General features: G+C 34.5%; 1 protein-coding gene across 18 annotated transcripts in view; it reads right to left on the bottom strand.

Moving 5' to 3' along the window:
- Positions 1-19,494, bottom strand: part of LOC121382587 (GDNF-inducible zinc finger protein 1-like) — a 98,365-nt gene that overhangs the window by 66,584 nt on the left and 12,287 nt on the right. For 16 of the 18 annotated variants that reach the window (XR_005959186.1, XR_005959187.1, XM_041512083.1 and 13 more), the window contains one exon: positions 19,273-19,325. Coding sequence is in view for 16 of the 18 variants with exons in the window: in XM_041512083.1 (XP_041368017.1) it covers positions 19,273-19,325 (53 nt within the window). In the remaining 2 variants the exon portion in view is untranslated. Of the gene's footprint in view, positions 1-4,461; positions 4,798-7,507; positions 8,148-19,272; positions 19,326-19,494 lie in introns of those variants that run through there. The other 2 variants (XM_041512088.1, XM_041512091.1) reach the window with 2 other exon arrangements.

Below are 19,494 nucleotides of genomic sequence, written 5' to 3'. Positions count from 1 at the left end.
TCAACATTATTTTCTGAATGTCAATTATATTAGCTAGACCATAATGTCACGCATGGTATTGTTCCATTTTGACGAAAGTGGGTCTAAGCATCCCATAAATGAATTAAAATCCACTGTCATTGACACTGTCGACTACCGTATATCTTCGCCTGTAAGTCGATCTCGGCTATAAGTCGAGTCCCTAATTTCAAGCCCTAAAAACTTATTTTTTTATTGACCCGTTTATAAGTCGACCCATGAAAAACAACTTATAAATATTGAAGTATTTCTTATTTTCAGCACATGAGAACAATAATGTACAATATTTGAACAAAAGAAAATTATTTTACAAACTTCGGTTTTAACGTTTTGTACATTGCAAACAAGTAACATAGCATCAAAACGAAATATTCCCTTAGCAGATAGTGAAAGCTGTTTGGCTGTTACCGTATGGCACTGTACAGCATGGTTTTGTGCACAGACAACAACTTTATTTATAAACATTGACAACAGATCACTACAATAAAACTGAAAGTATCAGTTAATCACATGTTTTGCCGCCATATTAATACATGTAAGGAGGATAACTCTGGAAAGTACACTGGTTTTTATGTATGTCCTTATTGCTCTAGTGAACTGCAGATATCAGTCTAAGCTGCTTTAAGGGAAAGCTCAGTAATATTCATGAAGTTAATCACCGACAAAACATTGTTTGAACAACCATTAATGCCAGTGACCAGATTTCAAAATAAACTCAGGCAACAGGTAGTTAGTATTGTTTACATTTTTGCTATTAGTGATGACTGTTATTTTAACTAAGTGGACTGTTCTCTTGGCATGTGAGTGAGATCGCACACCTTTTTGCATAACCAAAACCGTTCTAATGCCAAACAAAAAAAAGGTTATAAAAAATAAATGTGTCAAATTAACATATCTGAGTATAAATACAGGGCATACTTCAACAATAAAACTTGTAAAATAATCCCCAAAACGGTAATATTTTTAGGTGAATTTTTTTTACCCTCTTATAAGTCGACCCCCCCCCCAAAATAATTTTTGGGTGAAAAAAATTCGACTTATAGGCGAAGATATACGGTAGTTCTAATGGCGAAAACATGCTTACATTTGCACGTAAATTAGGGCGAAAGCGAAAGGTCTGCTAAGTGCCCATAACTTGCTTTTTCACAAAGCGCTTCATTTGCACGCTTTGCACGTGTATTCCATGTTCCCAATGCTGAATTTCCGTATAATTGGAGCTTGCGTTCGTGTACGGTGCACACTCCAAATTTGACAATGGTACGACTTCATCTGACTATCGAAGATCGAGGAAGGGCTATTGCTTGGCTTCAGGATGGCAATACGCAAAGAAATGATGCTCTGAGACTTGGTGTCAGTCAGAGTGTCGTTGGCCGACTGTGGCAACGGTACCAAGCAACGAATTCTGTTCGAAATCGTCCATGTTCGGGAAGACCTCGAAACACTACAAATAGAGAGGACCGCTACATCACCAATATGGCTCTACGTCAACGCACAACCACTGCACGCCGATTACGTGACAATCTGCGGACTGCGACTGGAACTCGAGTGTCTGATCAAACCATACGCAATCGTCCGAGAGCCAATAATCTATGCTGCTGTTGCCAAGCTGTTCGACCACCACTCCTACCACGTCACAGAACGGCCAGACGTCACTGGTGCACGCTTCATCTGCGGTGGCAACGTGTTCAGTGGGGTCGAGTGATGTTCACTGATGAGTCCAGGTTTAGTCTCCAGTTCAACGACGGTCGGGTTCGTGTCTACAGACGTCCTGGGGAGCGCTTCGCTGACGTTAACGTTAGACAACATCACCGGTTCGGTGGTGGCAGCGTCATGGTGTGGGGCGGCATCTCTATCCACCACAGGACCCCCCCTCTATGTGGTGGATGGCAATCTGAATGGAATCCGCTATCTGAATGAGATTATCCGGCCGTTGGTTCTCCCAGGCCTTCAGCAGATTGGCGGCGGGGCAGTTCTGCAGGATGACAATGCCAGACCCCACCGCGCCAGGGTGGTAACGGACTTTCTCAGACAACAAGGTATCGCCAGGATGGATTGGCCAGCATATTCGCCTGACTTGGCCCCAATAGAGCATGCCTGGGACGAATTAGGCAGGAGAGTTCGGAATAACCATGCCCCTCCGGCCAACCTTCATGATCTGGGTCAACTTCTTATGGCAGAGTGGCAGGCCATTCCCCAAGAGTTCTTCAGACGTCTGACCAACAGCATGAGGCAACGATGTGTCGAGTGTATTCGCGCCAGGGGTGGATTCACACACTATTAAACGAATGTTCTAATGTGTAAAATCCATGTTTGACAACCTTCAACTTTGACAGCTTGTCATGTGACTTTCTTGTATACAGTGACGTTTATTTGTGTTTTTTTGTAAATATGGAACAATAAATAAAAAAATTGGTGTAGTTTACATCATCAATCTAATACACTCTGAAACTTATTTGGTTATAAATTTTTGACCCTTAAATTCTTTTGAGTAGTATATATATATATAGAGGATTCGTCACGAGTATTTTTTTATATGGAAAATATCAACCGAGTCTATGTTAATCAGTATTTGTCGAGGCTCTGATAGTTTACATATTAAAAAACACGAGTAGTGAATTCTATTTATCCTAACACTTCTAAAATAATATTCTAATTATTTTTTTAGTAAATCACAGTATTAAAGTCGCCGCCATCAATAATATGACGTTATCAGGATTAGCACAGATTAGTTTGATGTCACGCATTTTAAACAAATCTTTGAAAACATTATGCTCAGGTACACGGGTCTTGTTGGCTTGTAAGCAAATGACCCATCCACAGCAACACATTACCTAGAGACTGTGTAAATTTACATACCATTATTAACCGGGTTAATAAAGTAAATTATCACATGAGTTTATGACATGGATATCATGGGTAAGTTATAGGATAAAATAAAATATAAATATTGCATAAATTTTATAATAAAGTACAGTTATAAAGGGCATTCAATTCCAAACAAAATGGTATTTTCATATATATATATATATATATAACTTGATAAATAAATATTTTATGGCAATTTATAGTAAACAGCGAATTCCCACATACATTTCCAGAAATTCTCAGATATTGGAGGTCACATTCACATGTGGGTTGCAGAATGAAGAGAGTTAAAGGAGGTCGAGTGGTATTGTCCATGCATACCCCTCAATTCACGTATATACATGCATCAGGCTGGTTTTAAAGGAGGTTGATTGGCAATGTCCACGCACACCCCTCAGTTCATGTATATATACATGTATCATGCTGGTTTTAAAGGAGGTTGAGTGACTGCGTCCATGCACAACTCGGGTCATGTAGACCATGTCCATGCACATCCCTCAGTTCTGGTTTGAAAGAAGGTTGGACGACCATTCTGGGGAGGTTGGACGCCCATTCTGGGGGGGTTTGAACACTGCATTCCTCATCTGACGAAATTGAACTTGTAATTGTTATAGAATAGTCAATGGATGATTAAAAGATACTCAAGATTGAACAAATCCAGAATTTGAATGCAACAGAGCTAGTATACATAATATGCTGTATATAACAAAATATTTCTGGAATTAAGAGATGTGCACAATTTTGTTTTACTTGTTTCAAAAACAAATCTCATGTGTATTTGTTTTTAAATGGACATGATGATATTTCTTAAGTGTAGAATATCTTAACATATTATCTCGGTGACAACTTAACACAACAGATGGCTTATAAAGTTCAAACATGTAGACACATGACCAAGAAAAGGGCAGCTAAAAAGAGTGCAAAACCATAGTGTTTTAACAGGCCAGAAAACAATGTCAGCAATTTGGTTTTTGTGCCAATTCTCAAATTATTTCTTTTGTAAATATATCACGAAACACATTTGCTAAGTTGAGCTCATACAATTTGGTTAAAGAAAAGCTTGAATTCTGTTTGAATATTAAACTTCCAAAGGCTTTTAAACTACATGTACCATATTTCAATTCTGCTTCAAATAATTATTGAAAAAACATTAAAAATAGATGGATCCACACACACACACACACACACAGTTTTCACTGCTTCATTGACACAAACCGTGAAAATCCACAGTATCATCAACTTTTCATATAGTCCAAATCGGTCTGGAGTATTTTCATTCTCTTAATCACTACAACTATTCACATACTGGTTCAACAGAATGACTGATGAAACTGTTTGATGTGATGGTTAACATTAGACACTCTACTGAATGTTTTGCCACAATAACTACATGGAAACCGGCACATTTCATGTACTGCTCGATGATGTCTTTTCACATCATAAGCATAAACAAATGTCTTGTTACAAACTTCACAAAAATGACGTCCTGGCTTCGACTTTGGTGCATACCGAAATTTTCCATTTCCAGACATTCTGAAACCAAAATAATAAAGTTACTGGTGAAAATTCTTAAAATGCATTTCTTAATTACCACCTATAGCATTTGTCTTGAGGTACAAGTATTATCAAGAAATAATCAACATTCATGATTTTTCATTCCCGGAAAATGCTTCTTGCTCTTTGTGGTATCGCTTGGTGTGCAAGTTCACATTAGAAACACTACTAAACGTTTTGCCGCAGAATCGACAGAGAAATGGCTGTTTTTCATGAATTACACGGTGGTGACGCTTCACTTCGTATGCATAAGCAAATGCCTTATTACATACAGCACAAACATGGCATCTTATTCTTGATCTTGAACACAGATAGAGATCACATTCCCTAGGAACTTTCACATCTCCATTTCTGGCCAGCCTGAAACCAAAACATCTGAAGGTTACCAGACGAGACACATGCACAGATTATTAACTGTAAGATCACAAAGTATATACATTTATTGATTTGCCTCATTTCCTTTACAGCTGAAAAAACAAAACAAAAACTCGGACACCCTCAAAAGAAAACATATTTTGCATATAGTATTCTTTGCTCTTGTTGTAGGGGTCTATAAAGAATGAATTACAGAAAAAGAAAAAAAGACCAAATGCATTCTCAGAAATTATATAAAAAAACACAAAAAAAACATGACATGACAGCTATGCAAGGTTGCAATATACTGCTGTACAGCAATCTGCACAGTATTGTTACAGAATACTCTTATTATTGTGCATACAGTTTTATATCTATGAAGGTAACAAGTGCCAAGATTCTAGACACTGAAATGTTGTATTTAATGACAAATGAAAATTGTTTGCTATGGCTTTATTAACTAGATGCATCCCCCCCCCCCCCCCCCCGTGTTTTGCCGACGCTTTCATGTTCTGCCCTCCTTCTGCTTTCAACAACAAGGGAGATAACTCGACTAATTTGTTCAAACGGCAAACTTGATTTAACAAAGTGACCCAGGGACAAACATGGTCGTTGTAACGAGGTCTGTCTGTACTTGAAATTGGATATAAATTTATTTTTTAAAAACACCTGCTAGCCTATTAGTTCATGTAGTAGGCATTTTTTATTATTGTTATTCTGAACACACAAAGGTAAATTAATTTCAACTAAATTAAGAGTAAGTTACTTTTTCCCCTACTCCCACCCACAAATCAAGTGTGTGTGTGTGTGTGCGTGCCTGTGCATGTGTTTGTTTGTACTGTTATGCAGTATTGGGGGGGGGGGGGGGGGGGGGGTAGGGGTGGTATTCAACAACACACATTTAGTATAAATAAAACCCATCCATGTATTTCAATATGGTTATGCAGTGTTCGAGATTAACGGTATCCCGATATCCTGGGGATACCAGAATTTAATTTTGGATACCAGACTTCAATAACCCAGTATCCCACCGGGATATCATATAATGTTGTGGTTTTTTTAAATCCTGCGTTTTTATTTTTTGCTGAAACATTGAAAGTCGTCATTTACTAGTGAAGTTAAGTAACAGTGTCGTCCATGTTTGTTACAATGTTATTTATGAATTTCATTTAAGTGAGATACTAGATTTTGAAATGTTAGTATCCAACTGGGATACTGCCCAAAATGTTTAATCTCGAACACTGTTATGCTTATGAAGTGGATGATTATAATAACTAAAAATACTAGTAGCAGCAACAGCAGCAAAAACCACACAACTGACATTACACAGCAATTAGATTTAATACGTATTTGAAATAATGAAACATATATGTACTATAATGTAAAGATTACAAATATACCAGACTAGTTTACCACCATTAGGACAACCAGTATCAAATATAACAGAAGATCCCAACACCAGCTAGGCAATAGTACGTTTAAATAACCTAGTCCTCTGGAACAATTCACACTCAATAAAAAGGCATGTTCCTATGTCTTTCTGATCATATTAATCCAAGTGACCAAACAGTTAGGGATATTCTAAATGCTTTAGATCATGTTTTATGCTTCGTTTCATGTCATGAAACGGCAAGCAAACACCCCACATTCAAAGATCCAATCTTGGCAGTAAACTGCAATAAACGTACTAATTCTTCTCTTCACAATTCAAATTTTCAGCAGTAGACCATTTTCCCCAAGATAAAATATTTATCACCATTTTCCCCAAGATAAAATATTTATCACCATTTTATCACCAACTTGACAACAAGTAACAGCTTTTAGATTCTGTGTTTCAAGTAGCGCTCGAGTTAATGGAGGTCATGTGGCAAATTGCTGTAATGCCCTGTCACAAGACTCCAATGTCCTGAACATTAATATCTCACTGCAAAACTGGCCGTGCCTTATTTTGCATGTTACTAAAAGGTCATCATACTTGAACACGACTCTTTATTTGGCATGGGTTCTGCTATTTCACATTAAGATTTGTCCGTCTAGTCTAACTGTACTTGCCCTCCAACTTGCCAAATTTGAGGCCTGTTCATTTATCTGTCTATGACACTGATCTTTTTTTGCTATTTATTGGTGATGTCGCTTTGCATGAAAGTTCACATTTGAGACACTGCTGAATGTTCTGCCACAGAACTTGCAAGGAAAGCGACGACCTTCATGTACTGCCTGATAATGTCGTTTGAGATCATATGAAAAAGAATACGACCTATTACATATGCCACAAACATGCTTTCTATATCTTGACCTTGAAGTCCGATAGCTTGTCTTTTCACATATCACATTCTGCATTTTTCTGTGTCCAGGTTGTCTGAAACCAAAATAAAGTTTCCAGAATAAAGACATTTGTAATTGTAACAAATGTAATCACCTAATTAACAAGTTGTTTAGTTGTTTCTTAACAACCATTCACACCACAAATTGTTTTTAGTGATACTGTTTCATATGCAAGTTGAGATTAGAAACTCTACTGAACTCTTTGCCACAGTTTTTACATGGAAAACGCCATTTTTGATGCACTGTGCGATGATGGCGTCTAAGATCAGACCGAAAGGCAAATGTTTTCCTACAAACACAGCAATAGTTAGTCGAGTCATTCAGATCATCTGATGTTTTATTCATCTGTGAAGCTTTCCAGAGGTTTGTGTTTACAAAAACTCTGAAAAAAAATACAGATGTGAATACATACAGTAGTATTTGTACCCTATTCAGCAACTTAACAGTAACACACATCTGATAGGAAAAAAACCCCACTGATATACAATGAAGTCAATACTGAAAAAACACTATTGTTAAATCTTAAGTGTCTTACATTTTAATACGACTGTCAATCGTCTTTCCAACAGAAATCTCACCCACTGTCCTCACACTTAAATAGGTAGAGTTTTAGATGAATACTCTTCTTGTGTTGCATCAACAACCATTTGAATACAAATATTTTGCAGCAAGTTTTCTCAGTTTATATACACACACAAAAATGTAGATGGAAATACTTAAGGTATTTTCAAATTCAACTCCATGAAGGTGGTCATGGCAAAGTTCACTGTACTAAACTAAATATTTAGGGGAAGTTCATAAATTGACCATTTTTGCTGTGAACAGACTTATGGACAGCCAAGTGATCTTTGCGACTGAAACATCGTGCACAAATATCACACCTGTAGGTGAAGAGTTTTTGATGTACACTCTGTTTGTGCCGAATCAGTGTCCAGTTAAAAGTGAACGTTTTATTGCAGATATTGCACATGTGTATTCCACTTGAACGTGGTGACATTTTGTCTGTTCCCAGTTGTCTTCGTAAACTTGGTCTGAAATCAAAACAATTTAAGCATAAGGGTTTTTGTCATGTTTAAATTTAACATGATATAAACATTAAGCACACCCGATTCTTGTTGAAGTCTTCTTAAATTATTAAGACTGACAATAGCATCTGGTATATAACTATGACTAGAATAGTAACAAGGTAATTAAGTATCTCTCTCCCTCTGTTTTGCATGTACATATAATAAAATAAACACAACCAGTATTGAAGTATAACATTATTTTTAAGTATTTCTCTCATTTAGCACAGGAATAGCACGTAGAGTGTGTATCCAAGCATATCTACCAGGTCTTAACTTGCTGTACTGATACATAAAACCAGCTATCACTTTTCATTAACACTGCAAACAATCAAAAGAAATCTTATTTTGTTGAAATATTTCTTCAGCACAAACCCATCTCAGTTTCACAACTACGCAGGGATGTAAATAGCAGGCAATACAAGCAAGTAACACAAGATATATGCTATAAATTTGTCCAGACAATTATATACATTATCTATCCAGCATCAATATCAAATATAGTACAGTTAAAGTTAAAGTTTTGTTTAATGACACCATTAGAGCACATTGATTTATTATCATCAGCTGATGGATGTCAAACATTTCATAATTTTGTTAGTCTGAGGATGGAAACCTGCTACATTCAAATATAGCATTGATATGACAAAGAAGGCGACTATAAACTCCACAAACATTTCACTGATAGACAATAATCCGCAACTCAAACGCAACACGTGAGAACATTTGACATTTTAGAATTGTGTAGTGATCTCTGAAACTTGTCTAGCACTCAACACATGATACTGCACCAACTATTCCCTGACTGACAAAAACTAGATCACGTACCCAGGTCAAAGAGATTAACAACAAATTAATTTATGACAAGACCAAAATCAATCTGTTGACAGTGTAAATAATTTAATACCATAACATACAAAAATTTCAGGGTTTTTTAAAAGGAGCATAGTTAACATTTGATCACACACATGCACACGCAAGCAAGCACACACACACACACGCACACAAAGGTTGTGGTAGTTCAACATTTTGTGGAACAGAGCAGTTTGATTACAGAGAGAACTTCATAACCAACCACGGTTATAGTTATTAGTCTATCCATGTTCATGAAAGTTAAATTTTAAACACTGTAGCTCAATATACCCACAAACTTATTTATGCATGAGGCCGGATAACACAAATGAACACCATATGCCAAAATATCTCAGTGTTTTACATGTACAATAAAATACATTATTTTAAAACTTACAAAATAAAGCACAGGAATATTCAGCTCACTATTTACAAACATGTAATATTATTAACTTGTGCCTTTCTCTAGATGTTCACTTGACTTGCTATTTTCAACACATAAGCAATCAAGACAATTCTACAAACCGCTTGTAGTAAACACTACTAACTTTCAAAAATAAAAGTTTATGCACAATTCTGTTTATAACGACTTCAGTGTTGATATAATTTAGTACCTTAATGTTCAAAAGTATATCCAAACTTGTGTGACAAGATTATACTAATTCAGTTTCTTTCCTTTTCTCTCACTTAGGAAAAACTAATAAAATTGTGAAGTCTAAAACATCATTCCAACAGTATATGTTATTTGTTCCAAGCTATTCATTTCAATAGCTGTTCATTTTATTTTCCTCAAACCAAGTCATAATAATGATACAGTGCACAACAAACAATTCAAGTTTCAACTTCCAATATACATCTTGTGTAGATCGACTTCACTCAATGCAGTACCTAACAAACTCTATATACAATAATTTAATCTCTGAAAACTGAATACCACATCTTCCCTGGTATTCAGGGGTCCATGTATCTCAGACCCATGCATTACATTTATTCAGAGTGTTAGGATTGTGTTAAACGGTCTTCAGCAATGTGATACATAATTTACTGTGTGATGGAACATTTATTATTTTGATAAAAATAAATAAATAATAAAAAATAAATTTAAAAAACAAAACAAAACCGTACAGGTTTCTGGGACATAATACAATGGTCAGTCAGATAGTAAGATACATGTAATCTGTCAAAAGGGACATTACAAATTAATTTCAAATATTATCCAGATTGAGATGATCTTTTATTACACACCTGTGAGATCACAGAGTGACAATATTTTCCATTCCTGTTGCTTTTGCTCGTTATATACATTTAGTAATATTTTCTATGTAATTAATTCCCTTTCTATGTGAACTCCCTTGTAAATAAAGAGAGGTACATCCTTTATGGTTGACAAAACACAGTAACTGTATATCCTGAGACCATGACATATTGAACACTCCTCCAAATTAAATGTATTGCTCGACACATTTATTTAGAGATTTTGCTATGGATACTTTTACATAATACAAGATTACAAACAGCATATAGTCTGTCTTAATCTGGTAAATATATTCATTAATACTTTAAGTTAGTACAGATTATCACAAGCAACTGCAAAGCAGTATCTCAACTTCAGGTATCTTTAAAACAAAATAAACAAAGTGCATAGCAGCAATTCGCAGCTCACAATTTGAACTTTCTATATGATCAACTGGTTGTACCATTATACAGATCTGACAAGTTTGTATGTCACATACTGTACTTCAAATGTTATAAAAAAGAAAAGAAAAAAATATACATTAAAGTAATGTAGATTTTCATTTAGTTGTGGATTTTAATGTTCACTAAATGTAGGAGAGACTGAGGATTCACTGGGACATGGGATTAAGTGGGACACTGCTCCGGTGGTCATTTCCAAACAGGAAATTCTCTGAAGCCATCACTCCAATTTACCAGGGGAAAAAAAAAATACATAAAAAAAAATACATATATATATATTTTACAAATGGAACCATTCTTAGACAGCAGATAAGTATATATATTTTAGTAATTTTCGATGAGGCTAACTGGGACATTCGTGATGGGCCTAACTGGGACACTATCCTACTTAATCCTGGTGACATATATTTAAAGTACTGATGTAATAATGTCAGCAAGTGACCTTTTATTTTATGTTTTCACATAATATCACAGGCTGAAAACTACAATCTTTAATACCGATGTTTTTTTTTTGTTTTTTTTTTGTTGTTTTTTTTGTTTAAAAACACCACTAGAGCACATTGATTAATTAATCATCAGCTATTGGATATCAAACATATGGTAATTATGACTCGTAGTCATCAGAAGAAACCTGCTATACCTTTTCTAATGCAGCAAGGGATCTTTTGTATGCACTTTTCCACAGACAGAAAAGCACATACCACAGTCTTTGTCCAGTTGTGGTGCACTGTTTGGAACAAGAAAAAACCCAATCAGCTGAATGAATCCACCAAGGTGGTTTGATCCTGCGATTCAAGCATCTCAAGTGAGCACTCAACCAACTGAGCTAAATCCCACCCCTTGATACCGATGAAGACCACAGGAAAGAGTGTGTTCAGATGGTTCTTGCTGGTCAGATGGCAAAAGCATCACAAATCCAAAAAGTCAACATTGTAGCACTATGTCTTTATTTTCTATATACTTTATAGTGTATGTGACTGCTGACCAACAAATCAATGGAAACAGAAATATTTTGCTTCTCAATTACAGGCCTTTATATATTATTCTTCACTGACATATGACTCAGTTTGTCCCTTACAGTGTCCCAGTTTACCCCATTCATTGTTAGCAATAGTGAAAAGTCAAAATTGACATAACATTTCGGACATAGCGTAATATGATTTCAAACACAAAATCACCCAACAGACTTACACAAAACTGACATAGCCCACCTAGCACACTGTCAGACCCTTGTTCCACACTAACATTGATCAACATATGCTGTGCCGTTTGCAGGTAATAGTCAAGTGTTGTTCGGTACTTGGCCAGATTAATTTCAGTAAGAAGAGAAAATACTATCATGCAGCTAAGTACTTTGTTCATATCGACAATGGTGGTAATAACTGAATGCACTGTATCCCACATTCATGTTTTCATTTAACACATTAAGTATCATTTACTTAATACTATTGCATGTTTATGGAAATATTTAATTGTTTTACTTAAATTTCATAACTGAACCAAGTGTATAACTTGGAACCTTTCCGAATGAATGCGGAACATGAAAAAACATTATGAAATATACTGATAAATGTTCACACAAACCATTTTGATTAAACTGAATGGAAAAGACACTTCTAATTTTTCAACCCTGAATATCCACTGCTGAATATTACACATGGTTGCATGGTTGGGACATTAAAAAAATGGCACAATATGGTGAAAATGTCTAAAATGTGATTAGGCCATGGACTTGTTGAATGTTCCTCATACAGTTTTCAGCTTATTTGTCAACCACTATAGTTTATGCATTCCCCATCCCAAATTCACTCAGTACTATTGAACAATTCAGGTTGAAGCATTTCATAAATACTGGTTAAGTAGAAAGTCACATTTTAAAGAGGAACTACTACATACAATGATTACTATACTTGAAAGGTACAGTGTTTGAACAAAATGAACATGTGAAACAAGCATAAGATGCAACACATCACTTACCTGTTGATATTTAAACTTGAACAAAGATTGTCGGTGTTGTACAACAATAAACTATAACGTTGACTTTGGCATTGTTCACATTAACAATATGTGCATTGTTATAACTAATAATTTCTGTGATACTTATCAACTACCTTTGCTCAAGTCAAATATCTGCAGACTTCATCCAATCTTCCATATAACACATTAAATAAAAATATGAGGAAACATTTGTCTGTTGCTGGTCACAAATTCCCAAGAAATTCAAATGGTATTTAGTATTTTAGTTACCTTTTTAAGTTGTATTATCTTTCTTTTTTAAAATGTATATAGAAACAATGCAATCAATATACTCGATCTAAGGATGTGAACAGAAATCAATTTCGAATATTATGACAACAGCAACATACAATGATTTCATAAAATTCAGATATACAATCAGTGATTTTTCTAGGTTATTTTTCACCATCCCAAGCAGTAACACCACCACACCCACCCACTGACCCAATACAGATTCTTTTTTAAAATATCTGATATAATCACAATAAAAAGTGAAGCAGTTTCCAGCAGCTAGTTTCCATATTCAGTCAAGGAAAACAAACCAAGTTTTGTTTAGTGTGGCATTCTTTTTCATGATTATGATGATCCACTGGCAGTAGAGTCAAATTTTCTTTTGTAAATAAAAGGATGCACAAATTTTAACACCTTCACTCTTTTAAATTGTGACAGTCTTGTAAAATGATCATGCTATCATATATTGTTAATCAAAGTTATTATTATCCGTTACGTTCCACAATACCAAAGCTTAAAGATTTAATAAAACACCCCACCCCAACACGAACACATATTTCAAGACCACCATAATTTGTGATGTTTTAAAATTGTGCAATTTTATGAAAGTCTCAGCTAAACGGTAAAAGAAAATGTTTTTCTTCCAAACATGCTGGCTACCATGTGCTCGCCACTTAACAGGTACCCTAAAGATTCTTTACTTGTAAGGCCAAACAAAATAATAGTTGTGGTTCCGATTACCCAACCATTCCTAGAAAAACTGTCAGCGTAACATTTTAATGAAAATCACAACCAAAAATTTGGTAATTGACTAAATTGATATTCAGTGTTCGAAATAAGCACTTATCCGTTTGTCCTGACACAAAAATCTGATCAGACAAGCAAAATGTACCTCAATGGTGGTCCAATTTTGTATCGATTTACCAACATCAACTCGTACTGAGATGTACTTATTGACAAGAGAGAATATGTGCTATTTAAAAAATGTCCTAGGAGAGGCCACATACATTTTGTAACATCCCTACTCCTCCACTGTGGGCTATGGCTCTGGTTGAGCCGTTGCACATACTTGGTTTCAAAAACTTTGGAGAACACTGTTGCAAAATCAGCAAAACTTTGGAGAACAATTCATTGTGTCATTTTATTTATTTATGTATTTAATTCAGTAAAAGCCAAGAAAAATCACTGATAATATAATATCATATACATGTGTATAAACATAAATCTTATGAGAAATAAATAAAGTTTAACACAGATAAACCCATGTCATCTGGATCAACTGTACACAGCATTGGGGAGTGGGTTTGCCTGCTGTATCAAACAAAGTTGGAAGGACATGGAAATGTATTTAAAATTTAATAAAAATGTTTAAAAATATATTCACATAATAGCTCAAATTAACTATTAAAATGTTTAGAAGTTCAACTTGATTTGAAATATGACAAGAAATATCCTTTCTTGTGCAAATACTCTGGGGAATGAAGTATAATGATCACCACATGGTCCATGTAGTGTATACTTAGTATTATGGTTAACTTTATAATAAAACAATGTTAAAACCAGGCACAAAGTGTTTCGTAAAGTTGTCAAATATCAGGAAAATTATGTTTGTTTTTATTTCCAATAAAACCTCTTTCAATTTTAGTAATAAAAATATTGAAAATTCTGCATTAAAATTGCATTTCAGCTTTAATAGTAATTTAGTTTGTATTATTTTCTCTTCAATAGCAATATGTTAACTTTTCCATCTAGGCGCTATCTGGCGCCTACTTTAATTTTGATACAGATAGTATGGAATATTTTTGTCGCCAAATAAAAAAAAAAGGTCGCATATGCGACCAAATCGGTCGCAATGTAGAGGGCTGAATAGTGACATATACATTTAATTGGTTTGATTTGTGTATAGTATACATACTGAAAACATTAAATGACGTCAAATGACTTCATAGTTTTCAGAAAAATGTTTGGAACCTTTACTTCAGTTTGAGTATTTTGTAACATGTTTTGCAGCGCTTACATGAAAGCAAAGTAGGAGTAACACGTTTTACTCATTAATGGGGACCGGCCTCGGTTGGGTCGTGGTTAGGCCATCGGTCTACAGGCTGGTAGGTACTGGGTTCGGATTTTTAATCCAGATACAGACTCCAAACCCGGACAGTGCTCTGCAAGACTCAATGGGTAGGTGTAAACCACTTGCACCGACCAGTGATTCATAACTGGTTCAACAAAGGCCATGGTTTGTGCTATCTTGCCTGTGGGAAGCGCAAATAAAAGATCCCTTGCTGCCTGTTGTAAAAGAGTAGCCTATGTGGCGACAGCGGGTTTCCTCTAAAAAACAGTGTCAGAATGACCATATGTTTGACATCCAATAGCCAATGATAAGATAAAAAATCAATGTGCTCTAGTGGCGTCGTTAAATAAAACAAAATTTACTCTTTTTTTTTCATTAATGGGAATATGAAGCAGGCAATGGACTTCTGAGCCTTTTTTTTTAAGGATACCGCCAGATTCATTAACTGGACTTAATACAGATATTTTGGTATTCTGTCTCATAATTTTATGCTTGCCAACCAAAATCTGGATTCACGGAAGCAAGGAATCATGCTAAAGTATCTGTAACAGTAAAACTGATTAAAACTGTATAGCACATGGGTTAATAATTCTATTATAAAGTTAACCTTTAATTAAATATGTCATTTGTGGTGGTATGTTGTTTAAAAATATGTTTTTATAATTCAACATGCCCGAGCCATTGTTGTGGGGATTTGAAACATTTAACAGGTATTTTGTAAAATTACTAACACTTTTGCTACCGGTTATTGAAGACCAAGTATATAGCAAAGTAGATTTAGCTGAGTACATAAAAGTGATACATTTCATTATTATTATTCAACTGATGAATGCCTGCTTTTTAAAGTTCTGTTCATTCAAGTATAATAGACTAACATACAGTTCAATTTCGATGGGTCAAGCACCACTGAAGAATCGGAATTTGTTCGACACAACCATTCGGCCATCTTTGGGAGTGTTTGTGACCAATTATAATATAAATTATTTTTGACTAATGATTTAAAAGTAAAGTATATTTGTGTATATATAATTTTGTATGATATTAAATAGACCTAAAAGTTTTGTTACATTCCTATAATTTTTTTTATAGTATTTTGTGCTAGTTTTTCAAGTCAAATGATTAGATAGTTAATGTAATAAAAGCAACACAAGTTCTATTAATATAATTTGCCATCCCTTGTCCAACCAGGTGTATTCCTGTCTGTGATACTGCAACTTGCAGCGGTATGAGATGTTAAAAACGACTTTACTAAAACAACATAATCATTGGCATTGCTGTATTCCTTTCAGTTGATTGTATAATGGTCTAAAGGCAACTATGCGACTGGGCAGTATTCAAGTGCGTGAAGGTGCTAAGTATTTTGAGAATTGTTGAAGACTGAAATGGCACTGCACATAAAGTTTCTCATTTTGTTCAGGCTGTAGTTCATTGCACTTATGTATGAAATAAACAACACCGAAGATTGTATTGTTGCAATTTCAAATTTATTTAAGTCCCAATTAGAATGAAGTATTGTTAATTCTGATCATTTAGATGATTAGGTGGCTATATGGTTTAACATGTCGGCAAGATAAATTCATTGTAGAAGCATCTCTCGGGGTATATGGCTTTTTATGTACCCTCTGTGTGCTCTTTTACCCCCTCGTCTTCGGCTCGGGGTAAAAGAACACACAGAGGGTACATAAAAAGCCATATACCCCTCGTGATGCTTCTACAACTTATATTGTCAGTACAATTCAGAAGTATTGACCATGTTCATAAATAATGGACACGACCATCAGTAGTAAAAAATATTTGTACCACACTTACAAATAAAACAATTTAGCAACCATTATTTTCATCTACACAAATACATTGTTATTTTTTAAATTTCCCAAGATACATATAGCTAAAAAAATAATTCATCCAGAGTATTTGCAAACAATTAAAAACAAGTTGAACTTCTATCTATTATACACACTAACATAATATAAAGAAATATAATGACTGTTTTTTCACTTGAAAAAAAGACGGAGGTTTAGATTAACTTTTGCACTTACATGATGTATGCATGTAGACTGGTATTCAGGCATTTCAGAGTACAGAACATTAATACCTTTTCCAAAAGTAAGTGGTACTGAACATAAATCCTTTTCCAAAAGTAAGTGGCACAAAAACTTCCCAATTTCAGGTCTTTTATGGGTTACGCAAAACAAGTTCAGGTAACCCATTTCATTTTTGTGTAACCTGTCATTGACTATCTAAATGATATCTTAAATTTAAATGGATTTCGCAAAAACAGACTCGCATGAGCAAACATACAAACAAAATAATAATCGTTCTCGCAATTTTCAGACCTAACTTTGATGTGTAAATATTTTAATGTGTAAATATTTTTGTGTCTGTTCTGATACATTACCAGGTTTTAAAAAAATCCATTATAGACTTGTGATTAAACAGCAATATTTTCCCATTTTTATCAGATATGGGATGGTGCAGAAAAACTTCCTGACACATGTATACTGCTGCAGTATTTTGTGGACTGCTGCTACAGAGTACTTTTCAAAAGGAATTAAAAAAAAAAAGTAAAAACATTTGAAAAAAAATGGATCAGTTTTTTTTGGCACAACTCTATAATTACTTGTAATTTGTTCACTGAACTCTTATTTTCTTCTTGAAACAAGAATGTAAAATGTGTTCACTAGTGGTTAGGGGGGGCGAGACGTAACCCAATGGTAAAGCGCTCGCTTGATGTGCTGTCGGTCCAGGATCGATCCCTGTTGGGCTATAAAAGATCCCTTGCTACTAATGAAAAAATGTAGCAGGCTTCCTCTATAAAGACTATATGTCAAAATTACCAAATGTTTGATATCCAATAGCCGATGATTCATAAATCAATCTGCTCTAGTGGTGTCACTAACAAACTTTCAACTTTCACCAGTGGTTACTTTACAATATTAACAGGTATCGGAAGAAATTTATATGATTCTAAGATTTTGACAATTTTGAAATCATTGAACACAAGAAAAACATGTATGCTGCTTGCCAATACAAAGAATGGTTAATAATTGAACAAGTCATCCAATTTGGATCTGGTTACGAGGGGAAATCAAACCATAATTACTAAACTCCTAAATCAAGAAAAGTTGTTTCGGGAGCTTTCATTTTTTTCCCCTTCATATTTGGGATTTGTTTTTGTTCAATAAAGTGAAAAAACAGTCATTATAAATGTTAGCAAGACATAGTTTCTCCAGCATATCAATTAATAATTTACAGTAGTCTCAATACTGTCATGTATACACCAACAGATTTGACCAGGAACAATCCCATATCTAAATAGAAACTCAAATGTTGTAAGAGAATACTAGCAGAACTTTTAAATGTCCCATTTTCAGTCAAAGTATAATTTACAAATTGTACTCAATGATGCCCTTTATGACATATTCCTAGTTAAATATAGTTAGTAAAACAATACATAACTGAGACTGTAAGATTGGAACGTATTTTAATACCAATTCATGATCAATTTTCAACGAAGCCATATATTCCAAAATGCAGAAACGAAAATGCTTCCATAAACAAGATTTAGTTTTCTATTTTGTCAGTCACTTATGTGTTGTTGTTTTTTTAAATCAATGTACCAAGTCAAAAATACATTATAACAATGTTGTTATATATAATATTTATTATTAGTTGTTCCCAAAATTTATAAAATAGGGCTCTCCATGAAAGGTGACCCACTGGGTCGCACTCTACTATTGCTCGCCCAAAGATAGAAAGTGGTGAGTGTTTCTGTATTTGGCTTTCACTTGCTTTATTTGATGATGCTTATTTTTTTAGATCATGGATAGAACCACTCTCTTTATATTTAATTTCTCACCTAAAGTTATTACTATTTCAAAATAGAGATCCCTGAAAATGCCAATTTTTAAATACACAAAGCTGTGGAATGATTCAATTTTATGTCAGATTAAGCTGATAGAATAATACACAATTACAATTATCAAACTGTAGCTTGATGGTGAGTCAGCAGTTGTATTCATACTTATATCACTACCGGAATAACTGAAGGCACTAATATATTCAAGCTTGTATGACATTCCAAATGAAGTTCTTATAGTGGTATTGGACCAATTTATTTTGTCTATCACAAAACTATATATGGTTTACAATCAAAGAATGTAGAAATTAAATCATGCTGGAGAAACTGAAGTCAAGCTTTGTGAAGTAGTAAAAAAAAGTACTTACTGATTACTGGAGTCCCATGATGTTCCTGCCATATCACCAAGACTTCCTGAATCCTGAAAGACAAGTTAGATTTGCCTAGATATGCTGCAGGACAATCAAACATAAAAGACTAAAGAACAAAGATTTTGAGAAATTTCATTATTACTAAAATGTTTTCAGTGTTTTTGAAGATACACCGGCTTCCAATTTTACATCCAAGTTTAACTAGTAAACCCTGAGAGC

Source organism: Gigantopelta aegis, chromosome 10 (genome assembly GCF_016097555.1).
Source record: "Gigantopelta aegis isolate Gae_Host chromosome 10, Gae_host_genome, whole genome shotgun sequence".
Classification (NCBI taxonomy): Eukaryota; Metazoa; Mollusca; class Gastropoda; order Neomphalida; family Peltospiridae; genus Gigantopelta; species Gigantopelta aegis.
Note: the sequence above shows the minus strand (reverse complement) of the source record. Positions and strands in the feature narration are given on the sequence as shown.